This window comes from Canis aureus, chromosome 18, assembly GCF_053574225.1.
Source record: "Canis aureus isolate CA01 chromosome 18, VMU_Caureus_v.1.0, whole genome shotgun sequence".
NCBI classification, from domain to species: Eukaryota; Metazoa; Chordata; class Mammalia; order Carnivora; family Canidae; genus Canis; species Canis aureus.
In genome coordinates this window covers 7,242,814-7,265,957 of record NC_135628.1, presented here as the reverse complement: position 1 = coordinate 7,265,957, position 23,144 = coordinate 7,242,814, and the positions used below count along the sequence as shown (strand labels likewise).

At 34.8% G+C, this 23,144-nt stretch overlaps 1 protein-coding gene and 1 long non-coding RNA gene across 26 annotated transcripts in view; one reads left to right on the top strand and one right to left on the bottom strand.

Annotated features, from left to right (window-relative positions):
• Window positions 1–9,844, bottom strand: part of LOC144288541 (uncharacterized) — a 50,306-nt gene extending 40,462 nt beyond the window's left edge. Inside the window, exons 1-2 of the long non-coding RNA XR_013356429.1 lie at window positions 9,564–9,844; window positions 2,784–2,914 (exon numbers count right to left, since the gene is read on the bottom strand). This is a non-coding gene — a long non-coding RNA (uncharacterized LOC144288541). The remainder of the gene's footprint in view (window positions 1–2,783; window positions 2,915–9,563) is intronic.
• Window positions 1–23,144, top strand: part of FOXP2 (forkhead box P2) — a 555,034-nt gene that overhangs the window by 390,122 nt on the left and 141,768 nt on the right. For 20 of the 25 annotated variants that reach the window (XM_077856082.1, XM_077856075.1, XM_077856072.1 and 17 more), the window contains one exon: window positions 12,357–12,446. In XM_077856082.1, coding sequence (XP_077712208.1) covers window positions 12,357–12,446 — 90 coding nt within the window. Of the gene's footprint in view, window positions 1–9,150; window positions 9,258–12,356; window positions 12,447–16,143; window positions 16,202–23,144 lie in introns of those variants that run through there. The other 5 variants (XM_077856085.1, XM_077856084.1, XM_077856083.1 and 2 more) reach the window with 5 other exon arrangements.

The following is a 23,144-nucleotide window of genomic DNA, read 5'->3' as shown; positions in this document are numbered from 1 at the left end:
AACTCAGGGCTTAAGATTTTTAGGGCAAAAGCCCAGAAGACTCCATAAAAATTACATTGAAGCATAGTTATTGACGTGCTAAGATGATCCTTATTTCCACCATTAATTTACATTTTGTTTTATTCTAAAGAACACTTGCATGTACCTGGTACTTAATTACTATAATATGCCACTTCGTATGCTGAAGGTAATCTAACCTGAACTCTGGGAGAGCTGGAACACAAAATGGAAATGCCCTGGGTTGTTCTCCAAGGGGAGTTTGTCCAGGATCTCTAAAATCTAATCTTTGGGAAATTTGCTTCAAACAATATTACACAGTTGGTGCTTCATAATTCACATGGTGTATAACACAGCCTAAAAACACAAAATCCCAACTATGATTTTACTATAAATGTATTTCTTCTTTGATTCATTCAATCAGTATTTTTTTTATTAATTGCAGTGCTTGATCAGTAGTTGGTTGTCAAAGACTAGATTTCTTCTGAGTTTAATGTTTTGCGCTTTAGACTGCCCTGAAGACTAGTAAATTGTAAACTGCTTGGGAGGATGGAATGTATTGGGAGTTCATCACCGATGGGGATGAGGTTATCCGGAAACCCGGAAGGGTACTGGGATTAGAACTGGGAAATTCTGAGGCCTCTTTGGCAGCTCTGTCATTGTGTTTCTAAGAACACTCTAATTTTAGCTTTAAGGGCTCTCCTTTAGTGGTTCTCAATCTACTGTGTCTGCACCTGAACTAATCAAGGCCTCTCCCTTCTCTAATCGTTTTTGCTCTATCTCTTCCTCCTCTGGGACTGGCCTAGTTAGCTTCTGGGTTAAGTAGGCAGAGGCTCTCTGCCTCAAGGCTCTTTCCTTTAGATCTGCTGTAGCATTTCCTCCCCTTGGTGCCAAGCAGGGTCATAATCTTTGCCTCAGGGTTCCTGGCTACTGATCCTCATCCTTGCTGAGAGGAGGGTGAATGGAGAGCCAGAGTTTTGCATTTTTCTCATTTGTGTCTCAATTGCAGGAAGCTAGAATGTGAACTCTAAAAGAAACTTTCCCTCTGCTTTTCTTGGTCTGGCTTTTCCAAAAACTGGTGCATTTACTTTTCCTTTGGAGTGGTCCACCTCCTTCTTTTGCTATGCATTTGTAGCCGCAGGAACATTCCTTCTCACAGGAAAGCAGCCCGAGCCTCCAAGTCACTGCCTGACTAACCTAGAAAATGTGGCTAAGATGACATCATTTACTCATTAGGACTGAAAAAAGATTTCCACTGATGAATAGAATTTAACTTTAGGGGTGCCTACATGGCTCAGTCAAGCATACGACTCTTGATTTTTGGCTCATGTCATGGTCTCAGGGTCCTGAGATGGAGCCCCACCCACGCCCAGCTCTGAGCCTGCTTAAGATCCACTTTCTCCCTCTACCTCTGCCTGCCCCCCTCACCACTCTCGCATGTGTCCTCTCTCAAAAAAAAAAAAAAAAAAAAAAAAAAAAATTACCTTTAAATGGAAAACTCAGTCTCAAAAAACCCCCATATCTTGGCAACCTATTCTGAAAGACTTTTGTGACTAGGATTTCTAAATTTAGCAAGTAGAAATACAAATCATTTCGAATTTAACTGGGCATCCTCTATTTTATCAGGCAACCTTCTAGATCCATCAGAACGTAGTACAGATTATTCAACGCCTGTTAGCAGATGGTATTGTTTTGTGTCTGCTTATGATGGAAGATGATTATTAAAATGTTTTTATCTTTAATATTGGTTTTTTGTTTATAACCAGCATCATGAATCAAATGTTTAATAACTTCAAAGACATTGTCTTTTAAGGATAGTGAATTGCTTTTAGTACGTAAGCTTGTATGAATAGTTCTCATGAAGAATAAGGAAAAGGAAAAACAACACGAATAGGATCTTGGAATTCCTTGTTCTAGTTGACGTAAGTAGCAATATTGTTAATGACTTAGAACCAATTTTTTCCTCCTTATGCCCAGTTTTTTTTTTTTTTTTACTTATGTCTTTTATCAAATAAAAGTCCCTTTCATGATACACTCTTCCTCACCACCCCTTGTGGAAAGGCCATTAGCTTCAAAGTCAGCCAGCCAGTTGTTCAGATCTCTGACACCATTTCAAGGATATGTGAAACAGCTTGAACATATAACCTAACTACCCTGAGCTTCAATTTGCACTTCTATAATAAAGTACGGTGTTTCAAGAATGAAATGAGATAGTATGTGTGGGGATTTAGAATGATAGCTGGCAGATAATGAGCACTGACCAAGCATTAATTCTCCTTGTTTTCACTTCTTGCCTTTGCTGAACCCCCATAGCCACTTGTACCTTTTAATGGCAGGAAGCACATTTCTGTGTTGCGGTGTGGTTATATTGAGTGCATTTTTATCTTTCCTACCATATTAAAAGGTCCTTGAGGGCAGGTGATCTCCTAGCGGTGGTGATGTGGGCCTGGGAGAGAAGGGTGTACCTCACCCATTTATTTGTAAAGTTATAAACCCTTTCAGCCTCAGCAGAAATTAAAATACAACTTCGCAAAATATGATACGACATGAAGCTGTTAAGATATTTTTCCTACCCAGTGGGAAATTTTTCTACTGAATAGACTGCAGAGAACAAAATAGATATTGATAAATAAAAATCAAATCCACAGGTACACTTTCAGGAATTACCATATGCCCAGCCTGTTAGTTAAAATGCACATACCTAAAAAAAAAAAAATGCACATACCTATTTAGCAGTCTTTATAAACCTAAAAGCCAGTAGTTGATCTCAACTGACCGGTACTTACACGTAGAAGAACAGACATCCACTGGAGGAATTACATAATTTCAAAAGTCTTCGCTTGAAATAATATTACTTTATACTTCAGCTTTTAGAATACCTTTCAAATGCCTTATCCCATCTGATTTCACAAATCACCTATAGGCAAAGGTAAATATTATTAAACTGCATCTAATAGACGAGAAAATTAGTGCTCAGGGTGATTAGGTAGTCCAAGTTCATCAACTAATAAAAGGCAAAAAGACTGTCTGCTGAAATCTAGTCAATACCATTATATCATATTTGCTCTCTTAGTTCCAAAGAGAAGCTTTTGAATAGTCAGCTGTGCCAGTAGTATCAGCGTCACGGATATATTTTATTTTGCTGTCTTTTAAAAACTAAAGACAACCAGTCCTTAGGATGCACAATAACATAGCACATATTGTAAGTGACTCTTCAGCTTGTACTTGATATAATTGGAGGTGCCAGGCCCCTTGGCCAGGTTAAAAGTATAAAAAGACTCTGAGTAGTGATGATCCCAAATTAGAGCAGTGGAAAAATCAGGAGTTCTTTATTTAGTTATGGAGGCAACATTTCAGAAGACCTCCATAGGTCCGTGTGTCATCAGTATCTGTGGAAGTACATTTCCTACTCGAACATTTTAAATGCCAGGTTTTACCCTACTAGCTGCACTGCTCAGAACAATGAGAGGAAAAGCTTTCTCAGTTTTGTTTCCTCAGCAATTCCCATCTTTCTCTCGTTCTCAGTTAGATAACTGCACTTTCTCAGTGTCTGAATTAATTGAGACTATTCAGTGTGAACTCTTTCCTCTTCCTGCCTCTGCCTGGCAAAGTCACCTCTCTTCCCTTCTCTTCAACTTGTCTCGGAGGAAGATGTGTTTCCACTTCCCACAAGGCTGTCACCTGTTCCTGCTCCTTGATTTAGCCCCTTGACACCCCCTCCAGGGACTTTCTCAGGTCTCTTAACTTCTTACAGCTTCTCTGCTCCCTCTTAGCTGATTAGCAAACTGTCTTTAAAACCAACAACAGAAACAGGCAACCTATCAAGCTATAGTTGACTTTGATTTTGGTCTTCGCAGAACTTATCAAAATAATTGTTTGCCCCCATGGCCATATTTTTCCCTTAGAATTCCCTGCAGCCTAATTTCTACTTCAATGCTCTATGGGAACTGCTGCCTGGTAGGCCACATGCAGATTATCAAATCCACAAGAACTTTCATTAATTCTTAACCTCCTTGAGTTTTGGCGGGGTGGGGGTTGAGAACACATCCATTTTCTCCCTTCACAATTCCTTTTTTTTTTTTTTTTTGCTATTTTCTATTTTTCCCAGCTTTACTGAGATATAATTAACATCATAATTCTTTTATTTAAATATATAAAACTTTCATGAGATAGGATTTATATACCATAACATTTATTATTTTAAATGATATGTTTCAGTGGATTTTAGTGTATTCACAAGGTTGTGCAACCATTACCACTATCTGATTCCCACATATTTTCACCCCCCCCAAAGGAAACCCCATACTCATTAGCAGTCACTGAGTTTTGTCTCCTCCCTCTAGCCCCTGGCAATCATCACTAATCAATTTTGTCTCTATGCTTTTGCCTATTCTGAGCATTTCATATAAATGAATCATACAATATGTGGTCTTTATGACTAACTTCTTTCGCTTAGCATGTTTTCAGGGTTCATCCATATTACAGAATGTATCAATACTTCATTCCGTTTTGAGGCTGAGTGATATTCCATTTATAAATGGACCATATTTTGTGTATCCATTCATCAGTTGATGGATATGTGGGTTGTTTCCACCTTCTGGTTAGTAAGACTAAAGCTGCTATGCGCATTCATGTTCAACTGTTTGTGTGGACATATGTCTTCATTTCTCTTGGGTATATGCCCAGGAGTGGAATTGCTGAGTCACATGGTTATTTTATGTTCAACATTTTCCAGAAGTCTTTCGACCTCTCTTGCTGTGCACTGCTAACCATTCATTGTCTTCCTTTTTTACTATCTCACCTCTAAACAAAATGTGGATGTTCCCTAAGTTTGGGTCTTCCCCTCTCTTTATTCTTTACCAGCATCTAATACTTTCCCTTTGTTCTACATGCTGTCTAATCTCTTACTTTGGGAAAGCTGTTTTCAACCTGGTCCCTCCGAAACTAGAGTTCTGCATTATTGGTATATACTAAGGAAATCTTCCGTTATCCTGCCGGCAGGTAAGCAGCATTGTTTCTCTCCAAAGCCTATGTTTTCTAATCTCTGTTACCCTCTTCAAGAAGTGTGATAGCTATTCTCCCAGTTAACCTTGACTTAAAATTTTGAAGTCATCATTTACCTGTTCCTAGAAGCCCTTATTACTCTATGCCCGGTTACTAAGTCCTGCAGTTCCACTTTGACAGTACCTCTTGTGATTCTCATTTTTATTTAAAGTAGTTCTTGTGATCTCATATTTGGACAGTTGCACGTACCTTTTAACTGTTCTTTCTGCCTCATGTCTTTATCTTTCCTTACTCTCTCCATTATTTCTCATTTGTGCTTCACAATAGGACCTCAGTATTGTCATGGGGTCAGGCTTATCTTATCATTTGCAAATTTAGCAACATTTGCCTTTACCTGCTAAGTAATATGAAGAATTTTTGCCATTGATTGTTTTAGTTATGTTCATTAATTCACTTCAGCCAGATTTCCCATGATGCGTAACTAGCTTCTAAGCTAAGCAGATACTTTATCTGAGATTATTATTTTCTTTTCACTGTATATGATCCCATCACTGTATATGATCCCACATATTCTTTGCTTCTACATGGTGTGACTATGTCCTGTCATGTTTACAAAACGAGCTATTTGTTGTATAAGTTCATCACTATTTTGTGTCCCTATAAACATTTATCTGAGCTTCCCAACTGAAAATAATTTCTTCAACTTATGAACTCCTGAAATATTTTACGAACATTTTTTATGACCCTTTGACTTTAAACCAAATGTTTCTTATTAGACACAAAGCTCTTTGAAGGTAAAAGCAATGTCATATCACCCACTTCCTTCCTTCACAATTGCTCAATGCTTAGTTCTCTGCGTGGTACATGGAACATACTTCCAAAAAAATTTTAATGACAGTTATTTTTTTATGTATTTTATTTTTACGAATACTTTCCCAAATTCTTCTCTGCAATTTTATTATTAAATTGAGGAGGAAATCCAGAACACCAGATTCAAACAATAGTTTACTTTCAGATATTATACTATAATTTAATAGCCTGTATTTTCAGTTAGTATCCAGTATGCCAGTTGACATTATAACAGCAGTAATAAAAGTGTTCAGTCCATATCCAAACTAAAGATGGTGTTGGCTTCATAATGAGGGGAAAAAAAGCAACTGTAGGTATGTGAGAAATAAAAGTAAATCCAAAGTATGTTTGGAAAAATAATAAAATATTTTATAGCAGAAAGAGAAATAACTGAGAATGCACATAAACGATTGTAGTTCCTGGACTATGTACCATAATAAATAAATATTATAAAAATCTTAATTTTAGTAAAATTAGTTCCAATTCCTCTTAACCTTTCATACTTGGGACTTTTGAAGTTGGACAGAATTCCTTAATATGTGAACAGGAATTGTATTTAGTATTGCTATAGGTTATATTAATGTTCCTTTTGGGTTCCATTAGCAATTCATTATTATTAGCAGCAGAATAATAAGGAAAATATGAAATATGAATACCAAGCTACTTAATGTTATTTACTGTAGCCTGTGGAATGCCAGGCCCAAGGAAGAGAGTGTGTTCTTCCCAATGAACTGCGTATATGATTCTAGACCTGAAAAAACATAACTATTAGTTACCAATAATTCACAGGCTTATTTTACAGAAGGGTTTCTGAACTTATGTGGGAATTCAGAGCCATACTGGAAGATACTGAATATTGGGGTTTGGATCTGAACCTGGAGGACTTTGTTAGAACTTCTGAGGATGACCTAAGAATCCATTCCATCACATATTTAATTGCTCAATTGTCTCTCCTTTGGATCTACATCATGAATGCTGAGCCAAAACAGACTGACATTTGATTGGTGAACAGGATGCTTTATTCTTAATTACTCACTCTTATTATAGTACCATGAAATAAAAGATCTTAGCTTCTCAATTTGACTCGCATAGTAGTACATGCTATGAACACAATATATCCACACATTTATTCTTTAACTTTATGTAAGATATACTGTAAAACAAAAATAACAATTATTTTTTAAAAAAAATTTGTAATTAGCTTTTTCCCCAACAAACTTAGTCTAATTATGGATCAGCCATGATAAAATGAAAGGTCAATAGCTACAAATGCATAATTTCACTCTGATAGATTGCTGTTTGAAAATAGGACATGACAATTAGATGATTAATTTTCTTCTATTAGATAGCATTATGAGACTTCAGATTACATTTATCAGTATATTCTCTTTAGTGGGAACATAATACAAGGAAAGGCCAAACAGAATAGGAATTCACATCCTTTATGGAAGGATCTGAATATGCTTTTTATCAACTACACTTGTGAAAATAATTAGACAATGATATTCTGTTTGAAAACTTATTTTACGTTCAGTGTTCAAAGTAACATGGTAAAGACGTCATATGTTAAAGGTTAAAACATGTGAGTATGAGGAGCAAAATTTTGAATGTCCTGCTGGTATTTTTTTTTTTTTTTTGGTTCTGGTTATCTGCAAAGTATACACCCCTTGTCAGTATAACTAGGGAGTGCCTGTGTAAACATTCTTGTTTTGCCTGTTCCACATAATCGTTTCTTGTATCATATTTCTTCTGACCTCGCTATCTGAAACCAATTACAGGAGATCCATTTGGGCTGCATCTATTTTCATAAGAAGCCTAGGCAGCAGTGTTTTTCTCAGAGATGAATATCAACATCAAATATGCTTCTGAGTGCTTTGTTATTTATGTTTCAGAGAGATTTTGTAGCCTTCAGCTCTCAAGAATGTGTCATGCTGTGCTGTTTATACATTGAAGATATTAATGGGTGTAGATGTCATTTTTCATTTTAATGTCTCAAATGCAACAGGCTGATAGGTTAAGCATTCCTATTTTTATGGGGAGAGATATGAGTGATGTCTGTTTTCTCCCAAAATATACATATATTTACTTGGAAAAAAAAAGTTATTTATAAACCTTAGAATACTCAACATTTTTGGTTTCACTGGGTGTTTCTAAGCCATTCTCAAACAATTTTACTCCTGGTGAAAGTTTTCGATGTTCTTCAAGAAGAAAAAACTATTAATCTGACAGGTTACAAAGCTTTTCTTACTCTTAATTCTCATCATGACCTACTCACTAGAGTTATTTTCTGTATATGAGATTCATAGTTAGCATAAAGTTATTACTATTTGTGGAAGGGTGCTAGGCTTCAACTTTGTTTTTCTTGCAGAATTTTAATTTATGTGAAATTAAACAGTAGCTATTAGGAATGGTATTTTCAATAAATATCTTTTACGTTTTTATTTAAATTCCAGTTGGTTAACATAAGACATAGCACACTTTTTTAGAGGAAGATGCACCGGATTCTGAAAAAACTTATGCATTCCCACACCTCTGCCTTACAAAAAGTATATCTTTAATCTATTGTAAAGATTTTCTTTTCATCTTTCCAAGATATTTTAATCTGATTCCAATTTTTAAAATGCCCTACCTTAATTTTCTTTAGCTTTACTAAAATTAGATAACTTCATTAAGTAAAGTGCACTGTTAATGCAAAACAAATGTGTTTTTGGAAACTAGATATGGTTTGGCTGCTTTAGAAACCTCTTTCTTGTTGTTCACTAGAATCACAGTCATTATTAAGGGAGATTTTGTAAACATCTTTTGCCTTTTGTTCTACGGGTTGTTTTTTTTTGGGGGGGGGTGCGGAGGTTGTTTGGATGGTTGTTGTTTTTGTTTGTTTTTGCTGTGGGTGATCCTATAAATACCTAAACAGCTCATAGAACTTAATGAATGTCCCAGGAATCTATCTTTTCTGTTTACCCATTGAAGTGGACAAGTGATTTTCAAATTAATATTTTATATAATTTGACACCTAACACCTTATATTGATGAAAGTATTATATCTAATAATCTTTTGCCTTTTGCGTAGCTACAATAATAAATTACAAAGATGAACAAAATGTCTCCGAGCAATTGTTTATTGAAATTCAGTTCTAAAATGATATCCAGAATACTGGGAATAAAAATGTCATGCGATGCCTGCAGTGAGAATGCGAACTGCCAAAGATTCCTGCTCGTGAGTTTTAAATCATCCCGATCTCTTGGAGTTGTTTTTTGTTCTCCCACCTTTTATATTTACCATAGCGATCTCTACGGCTACGAAAAGAATGTTGAGAAAGGCAAGTGGTTCTTTTTCATGAGGATTTGTGTTGAAAGATGATCCTGGACTATTTTAAAGATAACTCTAAATGTGCATGGAAACCAAGGTACTTTAAAAGTTTAGCTGGCTATCAGTGGTATTCCATTATGATTATTACTCCTTTAAAAACAGTGTACGTGAGGTGCCTGGTGGCTCAGTCAGTTGAGCATCTGCCTTTGGCTTAGGTCATGATCCCAGGGTCCTGGACTCAAGCCCCACTGTCCATCCACTGGGGCTCCCTGCTCAGCAGGAAGTCTGCTTCACCCTCCCCCTCCCCCTGCCTCCTACCCCTGCTCATGCTCTGTCTCTCTCTCCCTCTCTCAAATAAATGAAATCTTTAAAAAATAATAGAAAATAAATAAAAAGAACGTACGTATATACTTTTGTCCAGTGAAATTTCCGTGAGGTGTACTTCTAAGAGATCTAATTTTCCAGTATCTTTCTCTAGCCACTGGGTATTCCATATTCCATTGGGTTACTTGTTTGGGTTGAGATGAATAAACATCATGCCGTGTGACAAAGCGACTAGGGCCCCAGGCTTGGGAGACCAGAGTCTGAATTTTTGACCAAACTACGTTACTGCCTTGTGACTTTAATCAAGTTATTGTTGTATTGATGCTTTAGTCATTCGCCTACAAAATACGGAAGGCTAAACAATTGGTAAGGTTTATGTCCAGCTCTAGAATTCTTCAGTTGATTTGTAATAACTGGTCAAGTGATCAGAGCGTTACAGAAGCGTAGAGTTCCATCAGGTATTGGTAGAGTATGTGGTGAAACGCAAGTCAAGGATGGCAGGAACACTTGGCTATAAAAATGAATATATATTCAGTGGTAATTATTCCATACAAACACTGACAAATTCAGACATCAAAAAATTATAGTGTAGCTTTTCTTCTAGGTTTTGATAGATGAATATTCTCTCTCTACAGGAGAAAATAATTCATTATGGTACCATATGTTCTCCATTAGTAGAGCTTTACCCATTGCCATCTAAGGGTTTCTTGATGGAACTGAGACAGTATGGCACACTGGAATGCACTTTGGCCTTCTGGAAACCTTGAACAAAACACTGGATTACTCTAGGCCTCATTTTTCTCATTTGCTAAACTGAGAGCATCAGGGTAGGTGATTTCTAAGGTTGCTTTTAGTTCCAGCCATTCATGACTTCAAGAATTAGAACTGTGTTCATTAGAATCCTTTAAGAATAATAAACGATTGCAGAATTAAATGTAAACTAAGACTGCATGTATACAAAATAAACTAATGAACTCAAAGGAAAAAAACAATTTTATGAAAAAGTTAGGCAGAATTTGTGTCGATTTTGGCATCGAAGGCGAAAATAGTTGGTGGATTTTTTTTTTTTTTTTGAATTTCACATAGACACAACCTAAGTCACACTATCACAATTTCCACTTGAAAAATATCATTTGGAGTTATTTTATACGTTGCAATTAAAAAAGGAAAGCTGTATTATTTGGAATAGTAAGTGAAATATTTTGAACTAAGTTTTGTGATGATAAAGTATCCGTGGAATTTTTTATTTGGTCTCTCTTTTTTTTTTTTTTTTTCAAAGCGAACTTTAATAAAATTGCCTGAGTTCACTGGAATGTGACATCCTGAGAAACATTTAGGTTATGATTACTTGAAAAATTGAAAAAAACAAAAGATTGCTGAATGAGTGTGTCTCCAAATGTAAAAAGTGTGCTTTACAAACTATGCCAGATCCTGCTCCGGGAAGACAAATCAGTGTTGTTAGGGGATGGTGCTAGTGCCTTCAGTTTGTTTACTTTGGTTTCTATGTCTGCCTGCCTTCTCAGAAAACTTGCTTGGAGCCAGACTGTAGCAGCCCTCTCTCTGTCTTTTCATAATTGATCAGGGGATGACTGCCTTCCCTGAGGGTTAAGACGTGGCAACTTTTTCTGTTTGCTCAGCATCTCAATGCAGTAGTTCAAACATTGTTCACACCAGCTGGCAGTGTAATGCCATATGCACATCTTGTCAAAGCAACTGTTGTCATGGATACTAGAAACTCTCTTAAAAACCAGATCATTGATTCCAATCAAAATTGTACTTTTTATCAGCTTAGAATCTCAATTATTATAGTAGAATATTGATCTAAGATATTTCTCTCATCATGAAAAATTTACCTCATATTCTAAAAACACTGAATAACAGAGTAGGGCAATGATTTATTTTAGTTGTATGTGTTGAAAAATTTCATCATTAGTGTTCATTGAACTCAGTTATTGAGAGGAAAAATGAGTTTGCAAAGTAGAGGCTCTTAAAAAGTTCTTTTTTTTCCTATTTACACTGCTACCTTTAAAACATCTCAATATGTATTTTTATGGCACTGATTTTTCTATAAGTTTATATAATACACTCACCAAACTGTGCCTCCTTCTGTAAAAGAAATGCTTACATTCATTTCTTATGTTAAGTTTTATTTTCCTGAATGGGGAAAAAAAACATAAAAATAAATGAAAACATCTTCTATTTTGATTGGTATTTTGTCACACATAGAAACAAACCTGATTGGTTGAGTGGTAATTTCTTTGTTCTCTGATTTTGCTAAGAATGCAAATGAAAACCACTCAATTTTATTTGGCATTAAAACTGCACTTTATTTTGTCAAAGGAGAGGTTTCCCCTTGAATTGTAAGTACAAAAAAGTGTTTTTAATCTTTAGTGAAAATCCTTATTAATTCACTTTCAAGATAATCTGATGTTGATTTGTCAAATTTAATTACAGCTTCCGGTAACACTTGAAGTCTACTGCTTTTGCTTCAAAATTGTAATATGAAAATGCAAATTGAATGATAATTTAAAAGGGAGTGGGCATTTTAGTTGAACACTCAAAGACAAGTTCCTTGTGTAAATGAGGTTATTGATGCAGTTTATGATTTTTTTCCTCTTTAAGCACTTTAAGCAAATTAACTTTATTTCCTACAGGATTACATGTATCTCCATGACTTAAGTAAAGTTGTATATGTGTGCTATGTGGAATTTTTATTTCACATTAGATCTTTAATAATTCTCTCTAGAAAGGAGGATGAGAAAGGGGTTCTCATACATTGAAGACTTTTACTATTAACCAGGGAATAATCAATTATTGATAATCAATTTACCTTTCAACAAAGTATTAGATATTGTTCCCTTTTTACTTCTAGGCTCTCCAAGCAGCGAGACAACTTCTCTTACAGCAGCAAACAAGTGGATTGAAATCTCCTAAGAGCAGTGATAAACAGAGACCACTGCAGGTTAGTAAAGCATTCTTGTCCTTGGGATCTTATTTTAAAAGATGTTCATTATGATAACAAATGTATAGACCCAGTTGTATACATTCAGAAATTTTTACATTTGCATATGTCGGTAATTTCAATTCAAAAGGAGAGCTCATTCTATCTTCTTGAAAGAGAAAAAAATTTCTGTTCCCATAGATTTCAAAAGTCTACAAGGTTACTTATTACAAAAATTATATAGAAACCACATTTGGTATACGTAGGCATAAGAAGTTTTGTATAAAACTCCCTTGTGGGATTTTAACGGAATTTTACTTACAAACAAGTTAAAGTAAAATGTGAAATTTCTTCCTTAAAAGCAAAGCTATAGTAAGATGGTATGGAAGGAGACAAAGCAGTCTTAGACAACCCTCTGCAGTTGTATCCAAGTGACAAATGCAGAAAACCTCCAGGGTTGCCAAAAAAACTGTTTGAGTTTGCCAAGGAGTTATTGCTGTTGCTACAGTTATAAAAACACATTCTGGAGTTTGTTGTCCTTATTCCCTATGTTTGTCTTGTGAAACTGATAGTATGTATGTCCTTTAAAGTAACTTTTTGTTACATAATATAACCATTGTTTTGTATAATCCTACCCAGAGTACATAGAACATTGTTTGGGGGGAAGAAACATTTTTAGGGTGTAATTATTAAATGTGTGGTAGGTAGGATCTGAGGTTACATAAAACATCTTTCAAAATGTCTATCAGCTCTGTTGAAAGATAAGCAGTGGTTTTTCCTGAATCATGTGTTACGTACACATCTGATAAGGTAAGCTTAGTTTGAAAAACAGTAAGCATCTCCTTGTTGCTTTATTTTACCAAAACAGTCTTGGAATTTTTTCTGGCCTAGGTGTCTATTTTCATTTTCAGGTGTACTCCCAGATGTTAGTAACTAAGTCTTATATGATGGCCTCCTGAAGTTTAGTATGTATGACAGGGAATTATAGGCTACTGATCTACACAATCCAGAAAGTACTTATTATGTAAAAGCTGGATTAAATTTTTGGTCCCTAGACAAATTTGAGATGAGAATGTATATTCTTGGGAACAGACCCATTTGCGGGAGGTGGGTGGGAAGAAGGAGGACTTGTGGAGAGGGGATGTGTTCCAATAGTCTAAAGTTCAAATGTCTGCCATGATTGCAAAAGTTTTGTTGAATCAGCCTGAGTTTAAGATTCATATTAATTTTTTTAAAAATAAATTTTACACTCTGTTGTTTAAACTAATCAGTAATTTTATGGCGACACACTTTCCTCACCGTCATCTCTCCCCAAGTAATGACAGTGATTGGAGTCTTTCCATCGAATTGTCTTATTCCATGACAGCCTCGCCATATATTTGCATGACAGAGAAAAACTTACATAAAAGTCACAGAAGATGGCAAATGAAATCTTTCCCTCACTGTGACTTCAGAGTAGGAGTTTTTCACTGTTGTTGGTATATAGCAAAGGAGGTTTAAATGCTGGCAGCATAAGCCAAAGGTAGGAGCTGATGTTTCGACTATTGGGAAACACACTACATATCGTCAATTCTGTTTTAACATGTCTCGACAAAATAGACAAAATAGTTGTTCCTTCCTCCCCAAAGCTAAGTCCAGTAGAAGTTTCTTTATTCTGGTTACCAGGGCATCTCTGGAAAGAATGGCTGGGTTTTAGATTTTCTTTCTTTCTTTCTTTCTTTCTTTCTTTCTTTCTTTCTTTCTTTCTCTTTCTTTTCTCTTTCTTGCTTTTCTTTCTTTCTCTCTTTTCTTTTTTTTTTTGTTTTGTTTTGTTGTTGCATTGGAAGGCAAGATTTGATACATTGTTTAGCTAAAATATACCTAATTTTTCTTAGATAACACACACATATGGTAGGAATATTAATGACTCTAAAATCAGAAATTGTCGCTCATGTACCAGATGTTGTGTAAATAAAATTTTGAGAAGTTCTCAATTTTTTCTATTTTATTGTGAAAGGGTGATTGAAAGCAATTTAAATACCTTTTAACAATTTCAGGTGCTAACCATTACTACTAAGACTTTTCTTGTGTCACTTATATTTAGTGTTTTATGATGCCTATTAATACGAATGTATCTCCATTGTATAAATTATAAAACTGTAGTTTTTTTTATTATTTTGTGTTTTAATCAAGTCAAATGCCAGAAAGTCATAGGAATGAAAAGATGGTTTTTATGAATGAGAATTGAGAAATAATGAATGAAGACTTATCTCTTCATCAAAATATATACTGTGATTAATATAATGTGAGGCTAAAGTTAGTATTTCATAGTATTTAATAAGTTTAGCAACTATAAGCATACTGGGATTGTGTTTAAAACCTAACAGCATTCTATACTAGGTTACATATGTTGTTAAATGAGGATATTAAGTAATGCTTATCCTTACATCTGCAAATGCCATTTAATGTGAGTTGCACTATTAGCCACTTATGTTAAAGAAAAAGGTTGAATATTTTTTCTTAAAAATCTTAACCATTTAATATGAAATTAACACTTTAAATCTCTTATGATTTTCTCACAATCAGTTCTTTTTCTACTTAACTAAGAATTTAACCAATCTTTCAAAGTAGAATTGGTATAAATTATCTCTTAAAATTCATAAAGATAATTGAACACGTTTCAATATATGAACTTGTAAAGGCTAGGTATTTTGTGCTTATAATAGATCATGGTGGTTTGTGTTTTATCAGACACAAAACATTGTTAGAAGAACAAAAAAGAGCGTGTGTTTTTTCATTTTAAAATATAGTTTTGATGGAGAACTATTTTATAAAGTTTGAAAAAATACAGATTTTTTAAAAATCTGTTTTGATGGCTCAAGTCACAAGAACAATATTAGGTCTTGTTACACACAACTGATTTATTTTAAATGTTGAAAAATGGTAGCCAGATTTGAAGTGTGACATGGTAAAGATCCTATTTCTAGCATAGTATTTATTTACTATTATTTTTTCATTTAAATTTTTTCAGAGTTTTGTGCTACAGATGGCATAGATATTAGCCTATCTAATACTAAATGGAAAGAAAAAAATCACATCTGACAAGCTTGAGTACCAATTGTAGTAGTAATTTCGCTTTCATGTATAGATATCTGAATATATGTATTTGAAACATGTTTACATTTTCTATTCATTACATAAAGCACCAATTGAGTAGGTCCAATCATTAGGTACATTGATTAATGACATATTGATGAATAATATATAAAGATTGTGATGCAAATGGGACCTGATATTAACCTAAGCATTACCAGATGTTTCTTCTTTACATGCTTACCATGCACCCCAGAAAACATATATAACAGCTGAAGACAGCCTCTTCTCTTGATTTGTGATATTTATTTATATCCACTCATAGCAGTTCCTAGACATAGTATACCCATAGTGATCCTAAAAAAGAAAAGTTAGCCAAAGAGAGTAAGTAATGCTTTCAATTTCATGAAACTAATTTCGAGATTAAAAAGAGTAAACTTCTTTTACTCTTTTTAAAAGCATACATGCCCACCCACACACAGACACACATTTGTATATGCATATGCACACATGCACACTTCCATAATCTGTAAATCAAAATTTTCTTTTGTAAAATACAGTATCAGTTTTCTAGCCTATGACAAATCTACTTAATTTAGTTTAGGTATGAAAATTGGTCGCATTATTGTTCTTGTTACATTTACAGCCATGAGACAGACTTGTGGTTCTTCAACAGCTGTGCAGAGCAGAGACGTAAATTTAAGGTAAATGACATTGCTTTGCTATCTTAGATGAATATTAGTATATAGTACTGTAATCACTTCCTTCATCGTAGGTTAATATCTAATATAAGCTTCTCTTTGCCAATAGGTAATTAAATATTTTTTAATAACTGTGCTAAACAGTTCAAGAATGGACAAATAAAAAGCCAAAGTGAGTTAAACTTAGGGGTGTTATTCTGACTCTGCCACAAACTAGTTACAAAAGTTTAAGGAAGCCACGTAACACTTCTAAAATAGACATTGGGCTGATTGGCGAAATATAATCTGTGCTTACAGATTTTTTTTTGAAGTAAGTTATAGGCATCTTAATTTTTTTAGGAATAGCCGTATCTTGAGTATTAGCTTATGAGTTAAGGAGTATGTTTGTTTGTTTTCAGTTACAAGGCACTTTTTTTTTATTAACATACCATAGCCAAAAATAATGTTTTGGAATCAAAGAATTAAATCCCATATACATGGAAACCACTGTGCAAGTATCATTTTGTACAATATCTGAGGAAACTTTGTTCTGTTTAATGCCTTGAAGTAGTTTTACAAATAATTTTAAGAGAAATATAAGCTACGTAAAGAATTACTTTACCTATGTATTTACTTTAATAATCTACATTAAAATAGGTTGTGATAATAATGCAGTTTAGTGAATTTCTACCTTTCTCTACTTCTTCAGTCCAAAATGCTAAAATTAACATCTGCAGGCAAAACAAGAAATTCTTTAGTAAACTAATCAGCACTTCTACAACTTATATTCTAGGAAAAAATCAAGAATAAAGTATAAAAAGAAATAATGAAATACATATTTTGGGAGAAAATACTATAGATATAGAATTAGACATTGACAAATATGTTTTAGGAAATAATAAAAGTTCATGCATGCAGTGGTAAAGAATAATATTGAATACTTCCTTTTCAACATCATTTCTGATTTCTAATACGTAAGAATTAGAGAACAGCTAAAACACATTTTGTTTCAAATACTGAAAGTAACATAAGGAAATTTGCAATGTGGATTTGAGTAAATTTATTGTGATGCAGATAATTTAAGATTTTTTTATCTATATTTTCTGTGTATCCAAAAGTTAAGCATTAAGTCTAATACACTGTTTTTATATCATAAATAATAAATTTTAAAGGAGTTTAACTTAAAAACTATTCACAAGGACTGCCTATGCCTTGTGTAGTCCTAATTTTCCCATTACGGTAGAGAACATTTCTTAAAAGGCAGTGTGAAATAAGCAGTTTTACAAGAATGTTACAGAATAAAATCTACCTCAAAATATTGTGATGTTGCCACCTGTGGCCAGCTGCTCAAGGCTGACACCCTGTGGAGGAGGCCCTAGGATGTCCAGTCCATCATTGCTAAGTGTGTTTGTGTGGAAAACTTGTGTATGATCCATTCATGGCATGTAGGAGAAAGAATATGTGTTTTGAATCTGAAGCCTACCTTGCCGTTACTTAATTATTAGGACTTTGGGTAGAGTCCTTGAAGTCTATCTCTTCAAGGCTGTTACCACATCTCTAAAAAGGGAATAAGGATACGCATGTTGCAAGATTGTTATGAAAACTAAAAAAGAATATTGTATAAAGTAGCATAAATTCTTGTACATAAGTGAATTAAATAATTCCCATTATGATCAGCTCCATAAAATTGCTACTTAATCCAAGGTTATGACAAATATTCTATAATATCTTTCCTTTTATTTGGCCATAGTTTTCACTATTCACCATGAATGCCTAATTTATAAGAAAGCAGTAGTGAGTATTCCAGCTATTATTCAAGTATCTCCCCCTGCTAGAGGTCCCCACAACACCCATATTTCACACTTGCCCCACGTAAACTTATATTTTAATGTTTGTCTTTCCTACTAGACTGTGAGCTCTATGTCAGCAGGGACCATGAATGTCCTGCTCATCTCTAGTGCCTAACAATGCCTCGTGAATAAAAGAGCTCAGTAAATACTTGTATAGATGGTATGAGCCCTAAATGTCAAGCTAACAAGTATGTACTCTATGGTTTAGGTAGCAAGGCTTTAAAGGTTTTTCATAAGCAAGTGATATGATCAAACCAGTGTTTTGTGAAGATCTAGTCAACAGTGGAGCATTTGGAGGATGTTATTGGGGAGGGGAATTGTGAGGGATCTGGATTAAGGATAAACTTTTTAAAAATTACTTAAATAGACACATGATGAATTGAGCCCTAGACATGCTGAGTCCGAGGTGGTGGCAAGAAAAGTAAGTTGAAGTAGCAAACATTTAGAAAATTAGAACTTGACAGAGGTTATATATAGCCAGAGAGAAATATTTGTGAAATAATCCAGAAGTGATAAATGAATCCATGAGAGAGGAAAAGATTTCTGGAATAGATGATTTACCAAGAGGAGCTCAGTAACATCCATATTTTTTAAAGGCAAGAAGAGAAAGAAGCAGAGAAAAAAAAGAGGGGGACAGAAGAACCAAATTACCATTTAACAAATCAAGGAAGTTCAAGGAATGGAAGAGTTTTTAAAAGATGGAGTTTGTCAACCATATTAAGCAATGTTCGTGAGGTTGAGCATTTTCATACATACAATGTTAAGCTGAGACACTGGTGATTTTTAATCCACCTCTTTCTTTGTCATCTACCAGTAACCCTTAGGATCTGCTATACTAAAATGATCCCAAAAAATGGCGGGGGGCGGGGGGAGGAATTTACTTTAACATGAATGTTAAATAGAAAATTGAGAATTAGTAAATGTACTTCTGTTTCTCAGATTGCTGTGTCTCTAATTGTATAAGTAAATGTATATTGCATATCTAATACTGAGTTCCCATAAATTAAATCTGGAAGAAAACTGCTTTCTAGGAGGTTAAATTTTACCCAAGCACATGTTTCATTGTGTAATCCATTAGGATTCTAAGAACATATTCCCTTGACTTCTCTATCTTAACTAAAGTGAGAGGAAGAAAGAAATAGAACATTAATATTGTTAAGGGAGCTCTCCATAGGATTTAAGACTTAGGCTGTGAATTTTATCTTAAGATGTTTGGAGGTGTTGTACAAGCTAAATTGAATGACAAAGTGAACAGTGTGAGTACATGATTAAGGACAAAAAGTGAAATTATTTTGAAATTCACTTACATTTAAGATTCCTTGTGTTTCCTCAGTGGATTCTATTCATACATTTCTATCATCCTGCATTCTACATTTCCAGTTGGTCTTCTTAAAATTTCTCTGCTACCTTCACCTTTTCTACTATACTCTTTCTTCCTTTATTATCTTATTCTTTTCTCTCATCATGGAATCTGGTCTATTTTGCTTAATCTCTGTCCCCTTCAGTCATATGTTGAGAAAAGAGTAACTTTAAATGCCGGTAATCACTTGATTCTATCTTGAACCCAAAAGATATCCTAGCATATCATCTTACCAACAAAATAGGAAAATTGTGCTGCCTCTTACAATCCGGTGTCTGTTATTTAGTTCTTATCTTGCCCCAAGAGAAGTTTCCATTATGCTTTTTTAAGTTGTAGTTTTAGTATGAAAGTAACTCTGCTCTTAAATATCTCAGCTACTTAGAAGGACCTAGAACCCTGGGGCATTTCATTTAGTTCTAGAATTCTTGTACTAATAACGTTTATAGATGGCTCTTTAAAAGTCACCCTGAGAATTGTTGCCATCATTCCTTAAATCCTTTTGTCTGATTTCCCAGAAAACTCATTGAGAGGTGAATATTCAAACTAGAATTGCTTGGAAGAGTTCTTTTAAAATGGCCAGTTTTTCATGGAGATCGTAGGTTGTGCTGATTAGGATTATTTAAATAACACTGAATTTGGAAGCACAGCATTTGAAATGATCAAACAGAAGTATAATGAATTGTTCTTTCAAAAATATCTAAGTCACCCTACCTTAATATGAAAATCATATAAGCTCATTATAAGAATCTAACACATTTTAAGTTAAATTATGGCTGGGCACTAAGTTACTTTTCCCAAAGGCACTTAATAAATATTAATAAATTGCTATAGTATAGTAGATTTTTTAAGATGAAAATTATGTTCTGTGATTAGATGAGGAAGAAACCACTCATGAGAACTAATTATAGTAGACCCTTGACATTCACAAGGTATGCATCCTGAGATCTTCATGAACCCTCAAACTCAAGAAATTCCCAGTTCAAAAATATGGAGAGATCTATGCAGGCCTCCTTCCCAGTTCTATTCTTATTCTGAATCTAGCTACCATAATCACCCGCCACGTGTCGCGTGAGTTAACAGCTTTCAGCTTTCAATAAAATTGACCTCTTGACTAATCTCATTTTTTTAAGATACTTTTTTTTTTTTAAACATCACACGTTGTCCTGTATCAATGAGAACAGGTAGAGAACAGCCAAGCAGTTAATGTATGTATGTGAGAAGTCCGCAATCTCAAGACTCCCTCAGCCTCCCTCCACCACACTTGATTCAGTTCCAAGGCCTGAAAAATTACAGAAGTATAATGCCTGGAACTTTAGAACTTGTCCATTTCAAAATAATCAAGCCAATCCCAACATCTGTGAACTTTAAGAGTTCACTCTACTAGATCTTGCGTGATAGCTAAATGAGGAAGAATCCAGAGTGTACAAGTTTCCCCACCTTACTTGCTGATATTTTATTTGAAGAATTAAAAAGGCACTCGATATAAATATTAACATTTCCTTCTCGTTAATTGAAATCTCAGTGACATTAATAAATGACCTGGTGTACTCTTTCAGAGTAAAAGTTGCCTGGAAGGTTTTTAAAGGCATCGAGGAAGGCAGTGTCTTGGGAATGAAAAGACCTCTTCGAAGTTTAGTAGATGAGTAGAAGCTTTATTTTAATGACCATGGCTGGTTGACTGTTTGGTCCACGCATTCTGAGCTTAATATTTTATCCCTGAAATGAGAGAGTCTCTGTTTACATTCAGTTCATAGTTGAATCACATCCGGCTTACCTAAAGGTATTTGGTGGTGATTTTTTTAAAGGCTTTGTTGTTTAATCATGCCGATTTTTGTAGTTTTATCAGCATAGACATAGAACAGGTGGTACCTAGTGGGTAAACATTTTGATAGCACAAAATAGACAGAAAATTCCTTTGCACAGTATATAAATTCTTACACTTCTAATGCTAACGCTCACACTGCTGTAAAAGCTGCCACCTTGATATCTTCCACTGTGAGTGCTACCACAAGTTCTCGTGTGATGAACCAAGAAACACACAACATTACAATGTGCTGATGTGAGGAAAATCTATTGTCTCACGGAAAAACTAGTAAATTCTTCAATAGGATCTCTTAAAAAAAAGGAAAAGAATAAACTCATTCTTTTCATATTCCTCTTCTCTTCCCATAAAACCAGGCATGTTATAGACATTTAAAACATATTAATTGGTGATTAAAATATGATTAAAGATTCAGTCTCTCAAACACTAGGGTATCATTGCAGTTTTTCTCTTTATTACAGGTGAATATATTTCCCTTAGTAACCATCACTAGTCTTCTACATACTCTTTATTTTTTTCCTACATAGTCTTAAGAGTATATTTAGGCCAATGGTTTTCAAATCCCAGAGATTGCATGAAAACCTTTAAAAAGTGGAGAATTTAGAGTCCACCCCAGACCATTGGCTAAAACTTTGGGGGGGATAGGATTTTGGAAAATGAAAATATTTTACACTATCCAGAAGATTCTAATACAACTGGTCTGCAGAGTAGTATGCAGGACTCCTCTTCTGCAACAGTGGGTCCCTGTAGTAAAAAAGTACTGAGTCTGAATTCTCTTATTAATATATGGTGTCATTTTTCCCCTCTAGGAATCTATTCTCCAACCTACACAATGAAAAAGCTAGACTACTGATACTTCATGCTCCTGCCAGATTTAGCACTCTTTGAATCTCTGTTCTGTTTTTTTTTCTTTGTTTGCTTTTTTATGTGTGTTTGTGTGTATGTATCTTTAAATCAGAGCTAATTAAAAGCCCCTGATTAGGTTTCTTGAGATGTCTCTCTCTAATTTTTCCAGGATCATTTCCAACAATATCGTCAGAATTTTACTTTTGACTTTCAGTTGGTTCTCATCAGTACTGTCAGTCAGTAAAATCATCATCACTGATGAACTCAATCTCTTCTTATCTTTGATTTAAAAAATAATAATATCTGGAGGGCACCTGGGTAGCTCAGTTGGTTAAGCTTCCAACTCTTGACTTCGTCTAGGGCCACAATCTCAGGATTGTGATAGCAAGCCCACGTTGGGCTCCACGTTCAGCGTGGATTCAGCCTGAAATTCTGTCTCTCTCTCTGCCCCTCTCCTGCTCATTTGGGCACTCACTCTCAACACAAATTTTAAAAATCTAAAAAAATAAAAATAATATCTGCTTTCTGAAGTCCTCAGTACAGACCAACCTTGCCTAATTGGCCTCCCTTTCCATGTTAGAGACCTTAAGGAAAAGGCTCATTGGCTTCAAAGATAGCTGGCTGCTGCAATGGCCCCGGGATGCTGATCTCATGGTTCACCACGTACTTTTTACATATTATATGAGCAGCAATTTCTCTAACTTTGCTTTATATCTCCACAAAGCTGACCCTGCCTTTCTTTTCTCAATAGGCGCTTCTCCACCTTCATCTAGAAAACTTCTGGGTAGCTTTAACATTCCCATTGTCAGCCACTCTGTGAAGTCTCTTTTGATACCTCCTCCTGCCACACATACACCGTGTAGAATTAATTATTCCTTTCTATACATTACTTCTATGTCGTGTTCCTACTCCCATTCTTGTATGTATCACACTGAATCGTAATTGCTCTATGTTCCTTGAAGGCCTGGACTGTCTTATTCGTCTTCACATTTCCAGTGTCTGGCACACAGTACATTTTGTGTAAACCTGTGGTGTCCATTGACCAGGGCTAGTCTATAATCAAGTTCCTCCTTCCTCTGAGGTTCCAGG